Source organism: Excalfactoria chinensis, chromosome 4 (assembly GCF_039878825.1).
Source record: "Excalfactoria chinensis isolate bCotChi1 chromosome 4, bCotChi1.hap2, whole genome shotgun sequence".
Taxonomy (NCBI): domain Eukaryota; kingdom Metazoa; phylum Chordata; class Aves; order Galliformes; family Phasianidae; genus Excalfactoria; species Excalfactoria chinensis.
Genome location: NC_092828.1, coordinates 21,070,854 through 21,087,792, shown reverse-complemented (window position 1 = coordinate 21,087,792; position 16,939 = coordinate 21,070,854). Strand labels below are relative to the sequence as shown.

Genomic DNA, 16,939 nt, shown 5'->3' with positions numbered 1-16,939 from the left:
TTTGAGTGGATGGGTGGAAGATTCCTCGGTCTTTCTGGTCCCAAAGACAGATGATGGGTAATAAAATCACATGACGCTTACACAGAAGGTGAGAGCAATACCGAAGGACTTGAAGGCAGAGGGCCATCAGATCGCTGGGCAGTGCTTCTGGTGGGAGGGCAGGTAAGCAGAGTTCACTGCACCACCTTGTTACGGCTCTGTTTACAATCTGGACTTTACACATCGTATTGCTATTATTACCTACCCGCTGTGTAACAACCTATCCTTGCTCTGTGCTACGTGAGGCAAAAAGAAGGATGACTTTCCTTTTCCAGCGAACACAGCTGTTACCGAAAGTGATTCATGCGCATCTTGTGGTACCGGAACTCAGCTCTGTCCTCAGAGCTGCCCGAGGCGGGAAAGGGGATCGCCTGAGCCGCCCGGCCGGCAAGGCGCGAACCCCGGCGCTGCAGCTCATCCTGCCAGAGCCCTATGGCTGCTAGGGGCAGCGGCACCGCTCGCCTCCTCGCCGGGGCCGAGCGAAGCCTCTGCATCGGGACACAGCCCGGGCCCGAAGACCCCAGGCGCGCCCGGGGGCCCTGCGGCCCCTCACGGCCCTGGCGGCGGCGGCGGGGCCTGCGCGGAGCCGCCTGAGGTGTCCGGCGCCCATTCGCCGGCGGAGGGGCGGGGCGGCCGCACGGGGAGGAGCCGGGGCCAGGGCCGGGCCTCGCTCGGCTTCCCCGGGATGAAGCGGCCGCCTCAGCCCCGCGGCGGCCCTTTAAATAGCTGCCCTGCGCCTAGCGGAGCGTCGTCTTGAGCTCCTCGAGCATCACCTCCTCGGCGTTTTGGTTGGACCCGCGACCGCAGGTGGTGAGTCCTCGGGGTTGGCGATCCCGGAGGTCCGGCAGGGCCTCTTCCCCTCGGGCGGTGTGGCTGTGGGGGTGGTGGCTCCGTTCCTTGCCGAGGGGTTGTGGAGCCGGGCCCGGCCTCCCGCCCACCCCTCCGGGTGAGGCCTGGCGCGGGGCTGCCCGCCGCTCCTCAGCGCCCCGCGGCCCGGGCGGCTCCTCGGCTGGTTTCAAAGAGACCGCAGAAACGCTTCCTCAGTGACCGGGGTGCGCTGGATCCCGTGGAGCGGAGCTGGCGAGGGCAGGTCTGGAAGCCGTCCTCGTAAATTGCAGCTCGCCTCTTATAGCCGGTCTCCTGGAAACGCTTCTTTGTGGCAGCCCGATAGAAGAGCGCTGACGATCCGAGATCCTTTAACTCGAGTGGCTGGCCGGTGACTTTCATTTGTAACTGTTGGTTCTCTTCCTCTCCTCAACCCGGCTTCCTAGAGCAATCATGTTTGAGATTAAGAAGATCTGCTGTATCGGTGCTGGCTATGTCGGCGGGCCAACTTGCAGCGTTATTGCACAGATGTGTCCTAAAATCCAAGTCACTGTTGTGGATGTTAATGAGGCTAGAATCAATGCCTGGAATTCAGACACGCTCCCCATCTACGAGGTAAACTTGTCCCCTATTGTTTTAATTGTGCTGCTTCTCCTTCTCTCCCACCACACTGCACTTTCACGTGGCCCACTTCCTAAGCTTGGGAAGTGTGGCACAGCAGTGTCCTTTAGAGACAGCGTTCTGGAACAGCCATGTGTCACTGCCACTCATTAAACCAGTTTATTGAAACAATAATTGAATGCATCTGGTGCAGGAAAGTGTCTAGGTTCTGTATCAAGAGCTGAGTAATGAGGGAAGAAACTGTTCTTCTGGTTGTGTTAAATGATGCTGACTTTCTCCTAGAATCTTGTTTAATCATAATGGAGTCTTTTGAGTCCTGCCTGTGCTCTAAGAACTTGGCTTGCAAGAGGGAAAAGCCTCAAGCCTATAGCAAGACTGAACAGAGATGAGGAGAGTTCCTTTGTCATATGTATTCAAAGGAAAATGTGTGTAATGCTCAGATTAGCAAGCAGGATTTGAAAGAAGATCATGAAAGTAGGTACTTTGTTTTGTATTAACACTTAGACTGTGTGAGTTTGACTAAACCGAACTTTTTTTTTTAAAGCACATGCACAAAAAAACCCCAACACATCTGTTTCCTGGAATGGTGTCTTTTACTTACAAAGAATGTACAAAATCTGCCAAGAATTAGTTCAGGCCGCTGTAAATTTGAGTCATTGCACACAGAGGAGTTTCTGTTTGTTTCTCAATTTGCTCTTGCTTCAACTTTTTCTTTGCAGTGTCAGAACATACAAGGAAACTCTATTGAGCTACCTTTCTATTTACATCCCAGGAGGGTTACAGTTGGGGATGTCTGATGGGTTGGTCTGCTTATATCTTCGCTTTCCTCTTCAGTTAAATATTTGGTATAAAGTGAGACAGCAAAAATGTGTTGCACAAGAAAGATTCTGCTTCTGTTTTTCTTTCTCTTTTTTTTCTTTCACTGTACTGTGAACTTTTACCTTCCTAGCGATTACTCACCCCTGTCATGATGGGCATCTTGTAAACTGATAATCAGTCTCCAGCTTGCAGTGCGTGACTTGATATTTTCTCAAACAAAACATAAAGGCTTCATTTGGATACGTTTGTCACAGATCAATTAAAACATTCCATAGTCCATTCTACTACAGAGGATTGTTCATGCACCTGTGAATGAATGTGTTAAGAGAAGGGGAAGTATTCCAGTGCTGTAATCCCTGGAAAGAATCTCAAGTCATGCCTGTGGTGCTTTCACTCTGTGGGTGTGGTTCTGATATAAACTTAATCTTGTCCAAACATGAGCAGTTGACAAAAGGAGTTGTCTTTATCAAGCCCAAACCCTGTGGAAGAAAGGTAGAGAGACAGGAGGTAATTTGATGGGAGAATATTTTGAATGCTGAATCAGTTCATTGGATTTGAGCTCATTAGTTTAGGAGATCATGGATTGTGTAGCTGAGGGGCAAGGGGAGCTATGAACACCTCTTTTTGACTGCAGCCCTGGAAATATCGTAAGATTAATTCCTGAACCTACTTAAAGAACCACTTGTAGAGTGATACTATTTGTTGCTCATGGTAATAGCATTAAGCATATAAATAACCAATGCCTAGAATCTGCTATGTGAATAGCAGCTCAGTGTGGATGAAATCCTTGAGACTATGGTTTGAGTGTTTTGCCTAAGAAACAGGGTTGTGGTTTTTTGGTTATTTATTTATTTTTAATTCTCTCTTTTATAAAGTTGCAGAGGCACAACTTCATGTTTGACAGACTGAAAATGTGCAACATGGAGTAAAAGCATCTCTGTATGTGAAAAGATTCCGTCTGTTTGGGCATAGCAGTTATACTGTTCTGTATGCCTTGAGTGACTAATGTATGGTGTTCACCTTAACTGCTTTTTTTAATGTGCTTTTTCTTCTTTTCTTTCCCTCCAGCCAGGGTTAAAAGAGGTGGTGGAGTCCTGTAGAGGAAGAAATCTCTTCTTTTCCACCAGTATTGATGATGCCATCAGAGAAGCTGATCTCGTATTTATTTCTGTGAGTTTGTGTTTATTCTCTGTGCTGCGTTGCCTTTTTGTTAGGAAGTGTCCTCTGTTTTCTCATAAGGATTCATTTAGCCATGCTGCGTTGCTGTGCCACAGACTTGTTTCTTTTATGTACTGTGGGAAAAGTAGTAAGTGAGCTTTTTGTATTAGTGTTATCTTGCAACTTGTTTTCTCTAGCCAGGAGAGTACTTGGCAGACCAACAGGCCCTAAGTCAAAATGATAATATCAGTGTTTGTCTTGGTGAGGTGCAAGGGGCCTTAGAACAGAATATAGTGCAGGTCTGTCATTGTAGTGTACTGAGGTCCAAGGGATCTTAATATTTATATGGTTCCTAGATTGGGATGTGAGATCCCAGTCTGATCACTGGTTACAAAGGCGGCTTATTTCTAGAAGACTTGAAATCCTGTGAATTAATGAAATAGGAACTAGAAGGATTTTCTCTTAATATCCTTCATTAAATTTATCACTATTTCTAAGCTATTGATGCCATTAGGAAGCAGGTTCAGTCAAACATAAACAACCTTATTAAGTAAGGTCATACCTTTTAAAACGCGGAGCCTAAAAGAGCTGATTTCTGTTAATTTTGGTAGGCCATAGTTGGGTTTTGTTACTGAAATCCTCCTTTATTTTGGGTCCCCTCTTTGTTAGGGCTTCTCAGTACAGAGCTCTTTCTGACAGTAGTTTTCTCCACTGAGGGGTAGAGTGAATGCTGTTTGGCTGGATGACTGCCATGTATTGCCACCTGGCTTCCTGTGTTGACTGAAGAAATGCTGTTGTGTTTTACACATTGTTGCTATTTCTTTGAGCTTGTAATGAAAAGGATCCTCTGTCTTAATCTAAACGTGCTTTCCTGCATGTTTTCTGTGTGCTTCACTGTAATGGTTTCCAGCAGCTTTATTTACACTTAAGTTGAAAGTGTAACTGCCTCGCTAGCTGTGAGATTCTATATGTAATCTTTGTACTTGCAACATGGGACAGGAAACAAAACATGACTGTAAGCATAAAGAAATTATTGATGTGTCTAGAATATAAGGCCTAAGTTTCACAGAAGCTTGCAGAGCTGCAATGAATTGCTCTTGTTTGAGTTCTATTTGAATAGAGGCCAGTGAGGACAAAATGGGTAACTGAGAAAGCTAATAGCTATTCATTTGATATGGCAACTAGAGTAATTGTGAGGTAGGACCAAACTGGGCTCAGGGAAGCAAAGCATCTAGTTCCCTAACATAAGACCTACTGAATAGGTGAAATCGATAAGAGACCTAAAGCGTTTCTTCCCTGACCGTGTTTCTGTAACTAGGTGAACACTCCCACGAAGACTTACGGGATGGGGAAAGGGCGAGCAGCTGATTTGAAGTACATTGAAGCTTGTGCTAGACGAATTGTACAAAACTCAAATGGCTATAAAATTGTCACTGAGAAAAGCACAGTTCCAGTACGTGCTGCAGAGAGCATTCGTCGAATATTTGATGCTAATACTAAGCCTAACTTGGATTTGCAGGTAAGCATAACATCAGATGTGGACTTCTGAGCAGGTTGCTGTTTTCAGATTTTTTTTTTGTCTGTTTTTCTTTATTTCACACTTAATCTCTGTGCCTACAGGTGCTGTCGAACCCAGAGTTCCTTGCAGAAGGAACAGCAATCAAGGACTTGAAAAACCCAGACAGGGTGCTCATTGGTGGCGATGATTCTCCAGAGGGACAGAAAGCTGTCCGTGCTCTTTGTGCTGTTTATGAGCACTGGGTGCCTAAAGAAAAAATCCTCACAACCAATACCTGGTCGTCAGAACTCTCTAAACTGGTTGGTGTTACTTACTGCTGTTACTGCAAACAGTGAAGGATGCAAGCAAGACAAAGCTCTTAGGCAGACTCTTAGGGAAAGTGGGTGGTGCAGATAGGAAAGACATCTGGGATTTGGAGAACCCAGTATAAGTCAAAGGATATTCATCTTTTCCGGTGATCTCAGTTGAGCTAACAGATGATATCAGCTCCATGCCTTAATTTTATTCCTGTTATTAATAGGAGTTCTCTGCCAGTAGAGCAGCTACCTTTGTAAAATGTTTCTAACTCTGTAACTTTAGTACTTTGTTATGCTTACATAAATGCCAGGTAATGAGAACTAATGCACTCCTCACTACTATGTAGCTCTATTGAGACACTAAATAGTATTGAAGGAGGAATTACTCTAGTATCTAACTCCTTGTTGATCTGTGGGCATCCTGGTTTCCAGAAGAACTAAGCTCTCTCTACTATGGTTTGTTTGTTTTAATTGGCAGGCAGCTAATGCTTTCCTTGCCCAAAGAATCAGCAGCATTAACTCAATCAGTGCTCTGTGCGAAGCTACAGGAGCAGATGTTGAAGAAGTAGCAAGAGCTATTGGAACTGACCAAAGAATTGGAAACAAGTTTCTGAAAGCCAGTGTTGGTGAGTGCAAAAAATCATCCCCCTGCCCCCATAATGTGTCACAGGTGATAGCACCCTGCAAAAAAGTGTCTTCCCAGTTTTGTTTGGCATTAGTTGCTGGTGGCCTGAGGAAAGGGGATGTTTCTAGAACACATAATGGCCACTTCTAACTTCTGTAATAAGATCTGGTAGTGGCAAAACTTAGATTTATGGAATGAGATTAAATCATTCAGCCTTCATCCTAGGAAGTGTGACTTGAAAATAATGCTATTGGACACCTTTTCTTTTGTAAGTACATGGAGGAATGAAAGTAAATAGTAAATGCATTACCAAAATTCCCATTAGGTTATTCAGCCTATGCTGTGTTGCTTCTGAGACTGAGTTCTAGGGGTCAAGGGTCCTTCTATTAGTTGCTTCAATCTTCTCTTAGTTATTTGTGATCTTTGGTTCTTGCCTGCGATTAGATAGCCATTTGGAGGATGGGGAGGAAAGAACCTCCCCTTTACATGCTTATTCTGAGAAATACTTATACCTCTCTAGGTGATATTACTAGAAAGTAAATAACTGCTGTCTAGAGGCTCTTCAGTTTCTCTGAGCCTGGCTTAAATCTTTCTTTGACTTAAATGGGATCTGAAGCAAACTGTAGAATTTTGTACCTGACAAAAAGCAGGTTAAGGAGTTTGATTCTGGGAGATTCGTAAGGTTTTTCAATTACTAACAGTGATGTGATGGAGGAAAAACTATATTGCTATCAGTGTTTACCAAAAGCTACTTGATTACGAGGATTGGAGTAGTACCTTGCTAATACAAGCCACTTGTAAAATAACAATCCTCTCTTTTTCAGGGTTTGGAGGCAGCTGTTTTCAGAAAGATGTCTTGAATTTAGTGTACCTTTGTGAGGCACTGAACTTACCTGAAGTAGCCCGCTACTGGCAACAGGTACAAGTTTAAAACTTCTGTATTTATTTATGACGGAGTGATATTTCTTCAGTATTCAGCCTTAAAGCATTGTCCACATGCTTCTTCCAGGCCTTGGTGTTAAAGCAGGGATACTTTTAAAAACACTCACCATGTTGGGGGTTGGGCTGAGAACCCTTTTATTAAAAAAAAAAAAAAAAAAAAAAAAAGTAACCTGATACTTGTGGGATCTTAGCCTTTGTTTGAAGTTAATTGACTTGTCTGGACCAAATGAATTGTGAAGTTGTCTAGAAGCAGTAATACAAAATGTGGAGCACAAGCATAACCTGGCTCTGTTGGCTTTGCAGGAGTCTATTCCCCGGAAGTCCCCCATACTGCTTTCTAATTATCTGATACCTGGTTGGATGTCACTCATGATTTTTCTGCTTTAAAAAAGTCTCAGAAAACCTTGTTTTATATATACCTTTTGTCAGCTTATATGATCAGTTCTGTCCTGTAGCTTTGTATGTCACATTTGTATGATTTAACCTCCAGCAAGGGGCTAGTTAGCATCCTAGTTACGTTCTTGCAACTCTTAAGTCATCTGCTTGAGACAAGTCTTGGGTTTTATGCTGTCTGCCTCTGAAGATGCTCAGTTTGGTATGTTCCATAAATGCTTTCATTAGGATAGTCTAGTCCATGGTAGAGAGGATTACAGTTCTGTCATTGCAGTATGTTTGTCTCAGCTCCATGAACTTTGTGCAAGTGCCCAGGAGGGGTTTGACTTAATGTGGGACTTGGGTGCTTTAGTATAGCAGGGAAGGAGTCTAGCCCCTGAGATTTAAGCATCGCTTCTAATCTGTGTAAGGTGTGAAGAGATGATAGATAATCCTTGGAGCAGTAGGAACTGCAGGAACTAACCATGTTATCTTAATAAGCTGATGAACAGTGGGGTGTGGGAAATAGTGTCTTGAAAGAGGCAACTTCAGTTTAGACTAAGTATACTTCTGAGACAACAACATACCTGATATCTTAGCAGCTCAGATGTATAGGAACACTTACAGTTTTCTAGTTTTTTCATGGAATCATTAAGGCTGGAAAAGACCTAAAATCATTTAATCTAACTGTCATATCATCCCCATCATGTCCACTAACCACGTCCCTCAGTGCCTCATCTGCTTGGTTCTTGGACACCTCCATGGACAGTGACTCCACTACTTCCCTGGGCAGCCTGTTTGAATGCCTCACCACTTTCTTCAAAAAACTTTCTTAATATCTAACCTGAACCTCCCCTGGTACAACTAAAGGCTGTTACCTCTTGTTCCCTCACTCTTACCAGGGAGAAGAGGCCAACCCCCACCTCTCTACAACTTCCTTTCAGATCGCTAGAAAATAAGGGCTTCCTTGTGTCTCCTCTTCTCCAAGTTCCCATAAGACTTGTGCTCCAGACCCTTCACTGGATTTGTTACCCTTCTTTGGGTTTTATGTAGCACAAGTCTAAGGGGTTGTATTTTTTAGTCTAGTGTGTTTATAATGCTTTCATGCTCTCTGAAGAACGCTTCTTTGCAGTGTTTCTAAGTCACTTAAGCTGGGGTCAAATCAAATAGCAAGAATGGCTTCTGTACAGCTAGGATAATGTAGAGAGTGCTGTGTTCATGTAATATGACCTCTTACCTGTACCTCTTGCTTTCTCAGAGCAATGTCAACTTGCAGAGATCTAGCTACCTCAGCCTATGCTGCTTGGGTCATACTGTAATATACATAAGCGCCTTAATAAGCAACTCTGTGAGCCACTTCCTTGGTGATATGAGCATTGCAGTGTCAGTAGTTCAGCCCTGTGCATGTACATGGAAGACCTTGGTCAAATTCTGAAGGATGTGCTGATCAGAGCAGTCCTAGAATCCTAACTTTCTTCTGTCTGGCCTTTAGGCAGGACAAGGTTCTCTGATACTGAAGTCTTCAGTACTGGAATGTATAGAAAGAAAAGTCTTTCTTACCCTGTTGCCTGCTATCCCTATGTTGCCCATCACTGCCTGTCACGTCCCTCCCTTTACAACACCCCGCTGAATTACAAAAAATATCACTGCTTTCACTTTTACGTGAAGAAACCTAGTTCACCACCATCACTCAACTGTGTTGTTTACACTGTATGTTTAGCAGGTTGCTGTTGATTCCTGCTTTAGGTTGGAAATCTCACAATCAGTAGGGAAGAACTGATCTTTTCAGTTTGTGGTAGATATTGACTGGGTGAGGAGCCTTCTTTCTCTGTTCTACTAGTAATCTGGTACTACATGTGGTAAAGGCTGGGGATCAAAGTATGAAGCAGGCCGGGAGGAAAACACTAGAATAATCAGGCTGAGTGAACGCATTTCCATAGGACATCAAAAGCAAGGCATTTCAAAGGCTGCTTCAGCAATGTGAGCTTTGAGAAATTTCAGTTCACAAAATGGGTTATAAGATCTAGAGTTCTTCCAGTAGCCAGAGGCATGTAGGGAAGTGTAGGTCTAGCAAAGGGATGTCCATGTAACATCGGTCACTCTAACACCGCAACCACTTTCCATGTTTCTGCCTAGAATAGGACAGCTGTATTTTTTATTTTTTTCCTTTTAATTAGATATAAAACAACACACACACACACAAATCTAGCCCTTCAATTAGATTGTGTGTGTGTCTGTAAATGCTCCTGCAGTCATGGTTTAAAATTGAATCTGTCTCAAGTTTTAAATTAACTGAACTTACTTTTGGGTTATTTAACACTAAATAAAAACACTTTATTTCTCAAGTATCTATTATCTATGGTTAGTTTGGCTTGATCATTAGTACAATTGGTTTATAGTTAATAGTACTCCTCTAAGCCATAATGCTTTGTATAACTTCAGGTAATAGACATGAACGATTATCAGAGGCGGAGGTTTGCTTCCCGTATTATTGACAGCCTGTTCAATACTGTCACCGATAAGAAGATCGCTATCTTAGGATTTGCATTCAAAAAAGATACTGGGGACACAAGGTAAGAAAGTGATTTCAATTAATTAACATGGATTCCTTACACTTGCTACAGCTGTGCAGCTAAACCCACCAGTTCAGTTCTGTTAACAAAACCGGGTCAGACATGGCATCCTTAACCTCTTTTGAATCAATGATTTGTATTAGAGTGCTTCTTAAATGGGTGAGACAGTTGATTCTTGATCTCTACAACATACCTGAATCATTCAGAAATTAAGTAGATAACTTGTTCTATTTAGTCCCTAACTTGCAAAAGTAGCAGCTGCTTCTTGAGTCCTTCCAGTAAAAAGAATGCTAACACTTTTGCAGCTGCTATTAGAAGCCAAAGTTCCATCTTTGTTTCCCCAAAGATGGCTCATTCTCTCTTCTTGTAAGAGACAGTCTTGATACAGTTCTCTTCAACTACAATTTGCATGGCATACTTAGGAGTGATGCCTTGTCACCTATGGTCAGTAGGAGTACTGGGACTTGGTACTGATCTCTAACATGCATCAGCAAAAGATTCATACTTCTAAAAATTACTCTCCTTGGCCTCTCTCAAGACTTTTATTTTGCTTCTGGCATAGATGATTGCTAAGTCATTTAATGTAAAAACAGCATAAAGCTCTGACATCGAGTATTGCAACAACTCAAAACTTGTATTATTAAAACATACCGACTGGTTCTTTAACTGCTTAACTCTTCTCTGTAGAGAGTCATCCAGCATCTACATTAGCAAGTATTTAATGGATGAAGGAGCAAGACTCCATATCTATGACCCCAAAGTACCGAAGGAACAAATCATCTTGGATCTCTCACATCCAGGTGTCTCAGAAGACAACCAAGGTAAGGATGCTTATGTTAAATGTCTATGCTCGCTATCCTCCCTTCACCATAGCCAGAAGAAACTCTATTATCAAAATACAAGGTCTATTTAAATATTATGTATTCATTTTCACCATGGCAATGATGCGCTGTTAGTTACACTTACTAAAGTAGAGAATTGATGTAGGTTACCGTAATTCTTCTCTTTCCCCTTTGCTCTTATGGGCTAATGCTAAATCTGTACTATTGTATATCTTTTCTTTTGACAAATGCTCACTTGAATACATAGGAAGGGATTTTCTCTCTGTAAGTTAGGGAAAGACAAGCCAGAACATTCCATTGTTAGAGAGACTAGTGTTGTTCTCTGAGCTCCTTTATGCTTCAAGTCCTCTTGTCTGCCCATGTAAAGCAGAGCTAAATAAATGATTTTGGAATTCACTGTAGAGCATCCTGCCCTGCATTACTTTCTAATTTATCATTGCTTCCTAATTCAATCTGTTCCTTCAAATTGGAAGTTTTTAAAGTAGTTACCTATGACTAGAAGCTTATTGGAGAAACAAAGGGTTTTTGGGACCCCTTTCCTTACTTCCCTTATGTGGGTGGGACAAGCCAGTGATGGTGTGTAGTTAGGGGAGAAGACCTTGATCAGGTTGTTTCCAATTGTGAGGAAAATGGCCCACGATGAGGAAGGTGTGTGTTACTTCACATGCCCTTGAGTTAGAAGGTGATGGGAGGGCTGCCTTTAGGCAGCTGCTGAGGCAAACAAATGCAGCTTATAGTGTACACTGACTTACTGTGGTGTGAACTGAGAGTTAAATTAGTGCTGAGTACAGAAATACAAGCAATGACCTTGATAGGAGTTAGCATTTTTTTAGGTGAAAGTAACTCCCAATTCTAGAGATGCTTTTCATTTTGACTGTATTTTTAAAATTGGAATCCTTAACTTCAAACAGTGCCTGGATTCTATCTCTTCATATGCCAGATACGAGCTGCTTTCATCAAGTAAACCTAAAGTGACAAATGTACTGACAGAAGACCTGTTTAGATGAGCAACCCAAGAGTCTTTGAGTGACAAAGGAGATTCTTGTTGGGGTGCATCAGACTCTTGCCAAAGATACTTGCAGTGCAAAGCTTTATTTTCCTTCTATTACAGTGTCTCGGTTGGTCACTATAAGTCAAGATCCATATGAAGCCTGTGATGGAGCTCATGCCCTTGTAATTTGCACAGAATGGGACATGTTTAAGGTAAAAATGTCACCTTGGTCCATCTTTTAACTAAAGGAGATAGTGTTAAACTACTTATTTATTCTGTCTGCTTTAATTGCCTTTCACAGGAGCTGGATTATGAGCGTATTCACAAGAAGATGCTGAAGCCTGCATTTATATTTGACGGCAGGAGAGTTCTTGATGATCTTCATAATGAGCTACAAGTCATTGGCTTTCAGGTAAGCAATTTGATGCTGCTGCTTCTGGAGTTTGTTTAATCCTTTTGCTTTTGCTCGCTGCAGTGATTGAATAGCAAGGAGGGGGAAACTGTTATCTTTATGTGAAGCTTTAAATTTAAATCGATTTTTCCACTAAGTCTCCACTAGCACATTCAGTACCTTCTGTACCTGCTGCTTTGGAATTTCATGCTCTTTTAAAAGAACCAAGTTATGTTACAGTATGCCGTCTATACTCAGTAGTATAAGCAAGTCTTGAACCACTTCTAGCAGACAAAGAGCTAAAGACAAAGCAGACAAAAACTACAATTACCAAATCCTTGAATAAGACTATAAGTAACTCAGCAAGACGGATTGGATGTATGTTTTAGTTGTTTCATATCATGTATTCCCAAGTACACTGTTTATTTGCACAATGGCCACAGATTTTTCCTCTTTATCTTTCTTCTTTTTGCACCTGCTTGAACAACGTAAGCTTGTTTACAAATCATTTAATTAAAAAATGCTGTAACCAGTCAACTGCTGTGGTGATAACAGTGAAGTTGTCACAAGCAAATATGACATGCCTGCTTAAACAACTTTTTTGGAGTGCACTGAGGTAACTTGTATGTCCATCTTGAGAATATCATTTACTTTCTGCAACTTATTTTAAGTAGTTAAACAGTTTAACTTAGAGCACCAAAAGAAAGAGTATGCTGTGTGTGACCTGCAGCACCTTCTTGGCATAAGAAAGACAGAGCTGTTGAAGCAGGCCCAGAGGATGGTCACCTCTCCTCAGCAGAAAGGCTGAGGGAGCTGAGCTCCTTCCGCCTGGAGAGAAGGTTCCTCATTGCAGCCTTCCAGAACTTGAAGGGAGAACAGGAGGGAGACAAACTTCTTACTGGGTATGGTAGAGATAGGCCAAGGGGAATGGTTCTAAACTAAGAGAGGGGAGACTTGGATTGGATATTAGGAAGAAATTTTTTACTCGGAGGGTGGTGGAGCACTAGAAAAGGCTGCCTGTGGAAGTTATGGATGCCCCATTGTTGGAGGCATTCAAGGCCAGATTGGATGGAGCCCTGCACAGCCTGATCCAGTCCCTGACAAGGAGCAGGATCTGGATGGACTTCAAGGTTCCTTCCAGTGATACTTAGCAAGTATCACAGAAAAGCTGCTGTTACTTACTGGGCATCTGAACTATTTATTTTTTTTGCTAGTTGATGTCTTGTCCCCTGTAAGCCCCACTCTTAATTCATCCTACCAATTTACATTAATCTAATGTAGAATTTATCAGAAATCTCCCTAATGAGTCTTGCCGGGTGCTGGTTTCTTTGTACGTTTTAACTTTCTCTTAAACAGTTAGCTGCCTTTAGCACTGAGATGAATTATTTCAGAAACAACCTGCTCCCTGAAAGAGGGTAGAAGCTGATCTTTATTTACTGGATAGAGATGTCTAAATGGAGGAGGCTTGAACACACTTTCTGAATACCCAGTAATATTTGATAGCATTATTTGTACTGATAGTTGATGCATTTTCAGGATGCAACTCTTTAAATCGCTAAATGAGAACTAGTGATTTTCTAAGTTCTTTGCACTTGGACTCTCAAACTGGCCGTGGACACGCTGTGCTTCACAGCTTCTGGTGTTCCTCAGAAGTAGTTGTGACCTGGATTTAATTAGTAAACTCAGTCTCACTGCCTATGTGACTACTAGTTCGCCATGCTCACTTGCTAAATGTTCTTTTTCTTTCCCCCTTCAGATTGAAACAATTGGGAAGAAGGTGTCAGCCAAAAGAATCCCTTTTGCTTCTTCTTGTGAAATTCCGAAGTTCAGCCTGCAGGACCCACCTGTCAAAAAGCCCAGAGTATAATGTTTAATGGGTACTGAAGGAATTCTGTCACCTTCGTAGTGATAATAATGGTAACCCTAGGCTTTTTTTTTTTTTAAGGAAAGATATTTTTCATAAACAACAAACCAATTTTACACCAGGAAACAGTACCTGGTACACATGAACTCAGTGTATTTTCAAATCTCTATTTTTCTAGCAGTTTTGGTTACTGAGGATGGTACAAATCTGTTTTTAATAATGAATCAACCTTTAAGTGTCAAAGTTGCTCTCAAGCTACAAACTTCTGCTTCCAGGAGTGTTCCTTCACCCAATGCTCCAGTGATGTGAGCACAAAAGAAATGGAACATACTTTAGTCCAGTTACAGACAGTGATCAGGAACTCAGTTGGTCTCACTTTTTTTATATTGTCATTTGGGGTCATTGTTTTCCCCTTACATGCCTGCTTTAACTGGTGGTCAAGTCAAAAGATGAGTTCTGTGTGAATACTGGTAGTTCTGGGTTGGTACTAAGACAGCTGACTGCAGCTACATTGCCCTGATCCTGATTGGGATCAGTGGGCACTGATGCAGCTCGAACTGCATCTGCAGAAGCCTTGTGGCACCCAACAGATGTCTATCACACACTTGTTGGCAGTGGAGTAGTGGCTATAAACCGATCCACTGGCTGATCTCATTTTTGATTCTTGGTTCTTGCCTACATTCCATATGCAGCACATAAATGACTGATTTGATCAGATTCCTGGGGCACGGTTTTTGTAAGTTACCATGATACAACTTCCCTTCAGCAGAAGAGCATTCTGCCTGCTGCTTGTTCTAACACTGAATTTGAGCAGGCATACCTTAATTCAGTGTCAGTCCAAGTAGAAAGCAAGAGTTAGCTTCAAAGCTAACCTCTTTACTGTCTTTTCTGCTTATATCTTATGAATAAAAGCAGTATCTTAATGAATCTGCAAGGATTATTCTGTTCAGTTAAGAGACAAAAATTCAGACCCCTACACAGTCAGCTTGCTACCTCATTTCATTAGCAGGAATTAATAATTCCTCTATTATCATGATACTCTTGCCTTTATTATTACTTTCTTTCTACTTGTTTTTATTCTCAATTGGCCAGTGCTATTAAAGTCCTTGATTATAGACTCTGTGTTTGGTTTGTTGCATGGGGTTGTGAAATGGAGAGTTTGGAAAGGATGACCACAGAGAGGATTTGGACTAGACGGCATGGAAGTCGTGGCTCAATAATAGAATTGTGTAAGCAGTCACAGAATGCTTTCTGAATGCGTACAACAGCTGTGCCTACAAGTATGCATGTCAGTAGCTGTACTGAGTGCACAAGATCAATGTCTTGGTAATGAGGACTGTTACTGTAACTATTTACCATGGAAATGTAGGTACCATTTCAGCTGGAGGACAGATCTTTGAAGGTTTGAGGGACGCAACAATTTGCAGAGGCAATGCAAGGCAGTGTTAACTGTCTGGCTGTACTAGGTGTACTTCTGAGCTGGATGCTTTCAGATGCTGCACCTCAGTGGCTTCTACATCACTTTGGGTAAGTACACCTGAGGTTTTTTGGGTTTTTTTTGCTGTGTCACATGCAGGATTCTTCTGTGAGGGATGTATTGGAAGCTTATTAAAATGAGTGGGAATTACAGAGGCTGAAACTCAAATTATCATCTTCCATAGTGGTGTGTCCTCTTCCCCAGTCATTAGTGCTGCTTTCTTACAGCACCTAGAGCAAAGACTGCCCTGTGATACAGCTGTGGTGAATGTGGGTACTCAAACTCCAGAATGCTGGGTCATCTGGTGCGTGTGGGCAGACATCTCTTTGGACTGCCCCAGCAGAACCAGAGAGAGTGAACTGGTAACATCTCCTTTGGGATTCAGAGGGTGCTAACAAGTAGTACTCTTGCCCTGAACTATAATTAGGGTAGTACAGTACTGTTTCAGGGCACGCCTTGCTTATATGCAAGAGAACCCTACCACAGGCCAAGAGAGACCTTCAGAAGCTCTTGCAGTGCTGTCAGTCACCACTCATCCTCTTCAGAGTACAGCTGCCAGGGAAATAGCGTTGGAGATGGATTCCTGGTTCTTGAAGGTTTGTGCTCACAAAAAAAGCATGAAAGAGATGGACTTTAGTGCTATTGGGATCTTACAGAATGTAATTCTTGATGAGGATTGTGTAATGTGAGTAATGGGTTCCTCTGCTCTATTTTTTTTTAAATGTTTTTTAATAAAATGCAATTCCACTCTAACACCATTTTTCATTGAAAAGTGTGAATACAGCAGCTGAAGCAGTACAGCTTAATACAAGCCTACGAGTAGCATATGGGCTGCATAAATTGTCTCACTCGAGATGTACGGTGGTAAATTCAAGTGCCAGACATGATGTACTCTTTTTCACTTCTTTGTATGCATGTTAAACTCTTAATTCAGACAAAACTGTGCTGGTTCCTGGAATGAGGATGGCCAAGAGCACTGCAGCTGAACAGAGTGAGCATGTTTGTGATGAAGAGCTGTGTAAGAGCAGTTAGATCTCACGATGGCTAGGAAGCTCATACCTCTCTTCATCCCTTGAAGCCTTGTTGCGGGTGACATAGTGTACTATAAATTCTATAATGCTCAGCATCTGAATTTCAAAATGAAGAGTCAGGCAGTATGGGAAATAATGATGTTTTATCTAAGATTGCTTCAGGGATACTGGAATTGGTCTTCATTGCCTGCTTTCCCCTCCATCCCGCCCCCAGTTCAAGCTGAGAAGTGCTAGTGCAAGTTGAATGTCATCTTAGTAAGTTCCCATGTGGTGAGAAGAGGGGACACCCCTATTCTCCTGTTATTCGCTGATCAAATGGAAAACAAATCTATTCTTAAATGAATACCACTTTTTTTTTGTTGTTTTTACTTAACACCTCTGGAAGTCATTGGATGGTGCAGCAAATTTCCAGTTGGCTGTGTGATGTTTTACTGCGCTTTGTATGTGGTTGGTTGGTATCATGCCTTAAAAAAGAACTCTCTCTTAAAGAACACGTTGACTTGAGATCATATTCCCAGAACTGTTTTCTTGAGTGTAAAGGAACCTGACAAGCA

At 42.2% G+C, this 16,939-nt stretch overlaps 1 protein-coding gene across 1 annotated transcript; it reads left to right on the top strand.

The window, feature by feature from the left end:
• Positions 1–678: 678 nt before the first annotated feature.
• UGDH (UDP-glucose 6-dehydrogenase) lies at positions 679–16,111 on the top strand. Its single transcript, XM_072336584.1, has 12 exons — positions 679–849; positions 1,311–1,479; positions 3,373–3,474; positions 4,781–4,981; positions 5,083–5,280; positions 5,756–5,903; positions 6,727–6,821; positions 9,659–9,789; positions 10,477–10,610; positions 11,743–11,834; positions 11,924–12,034; positions 13,770–16,111. The coding sequence occupies exons 2-12, from the start codon at positions 1,318–1,320 to the stop codon at positions 13,878–13,880; spliced, it is 1,485 nt and encodes a 494-aa protein (XP_072192685.1). The 5' UTR covers positions 679–849; positions 1,311–1,317; the 3' UTR covers positions 13,881–16,111.
• Positions 16,112–16,939: the final 828 nt, after the last annotated feature.

Coding starts and splice junctions, on each gene's coding strand:
- UGDH (XM_072336584.1), top strand. CDS start 1,318: ATGTTTGAGATTAAGAAGATCTGCTGTATCGGTGCTGGCTATGTCGGC. Junction 3,475..4,780: donor CTGATCTCGTATTTATTTCT/GTGAGTTTGTGT, acceptor TTCTGTAACTAG/GTGAACACTCCCACGAAGAC. Junction 12,035..13,769: donor TACAAGTCATTGGCTTTCAG/GTAAGCAATTTG, acceptor TTCCCCCTTCAG/ATTGAAACAATTGGGAAGAA.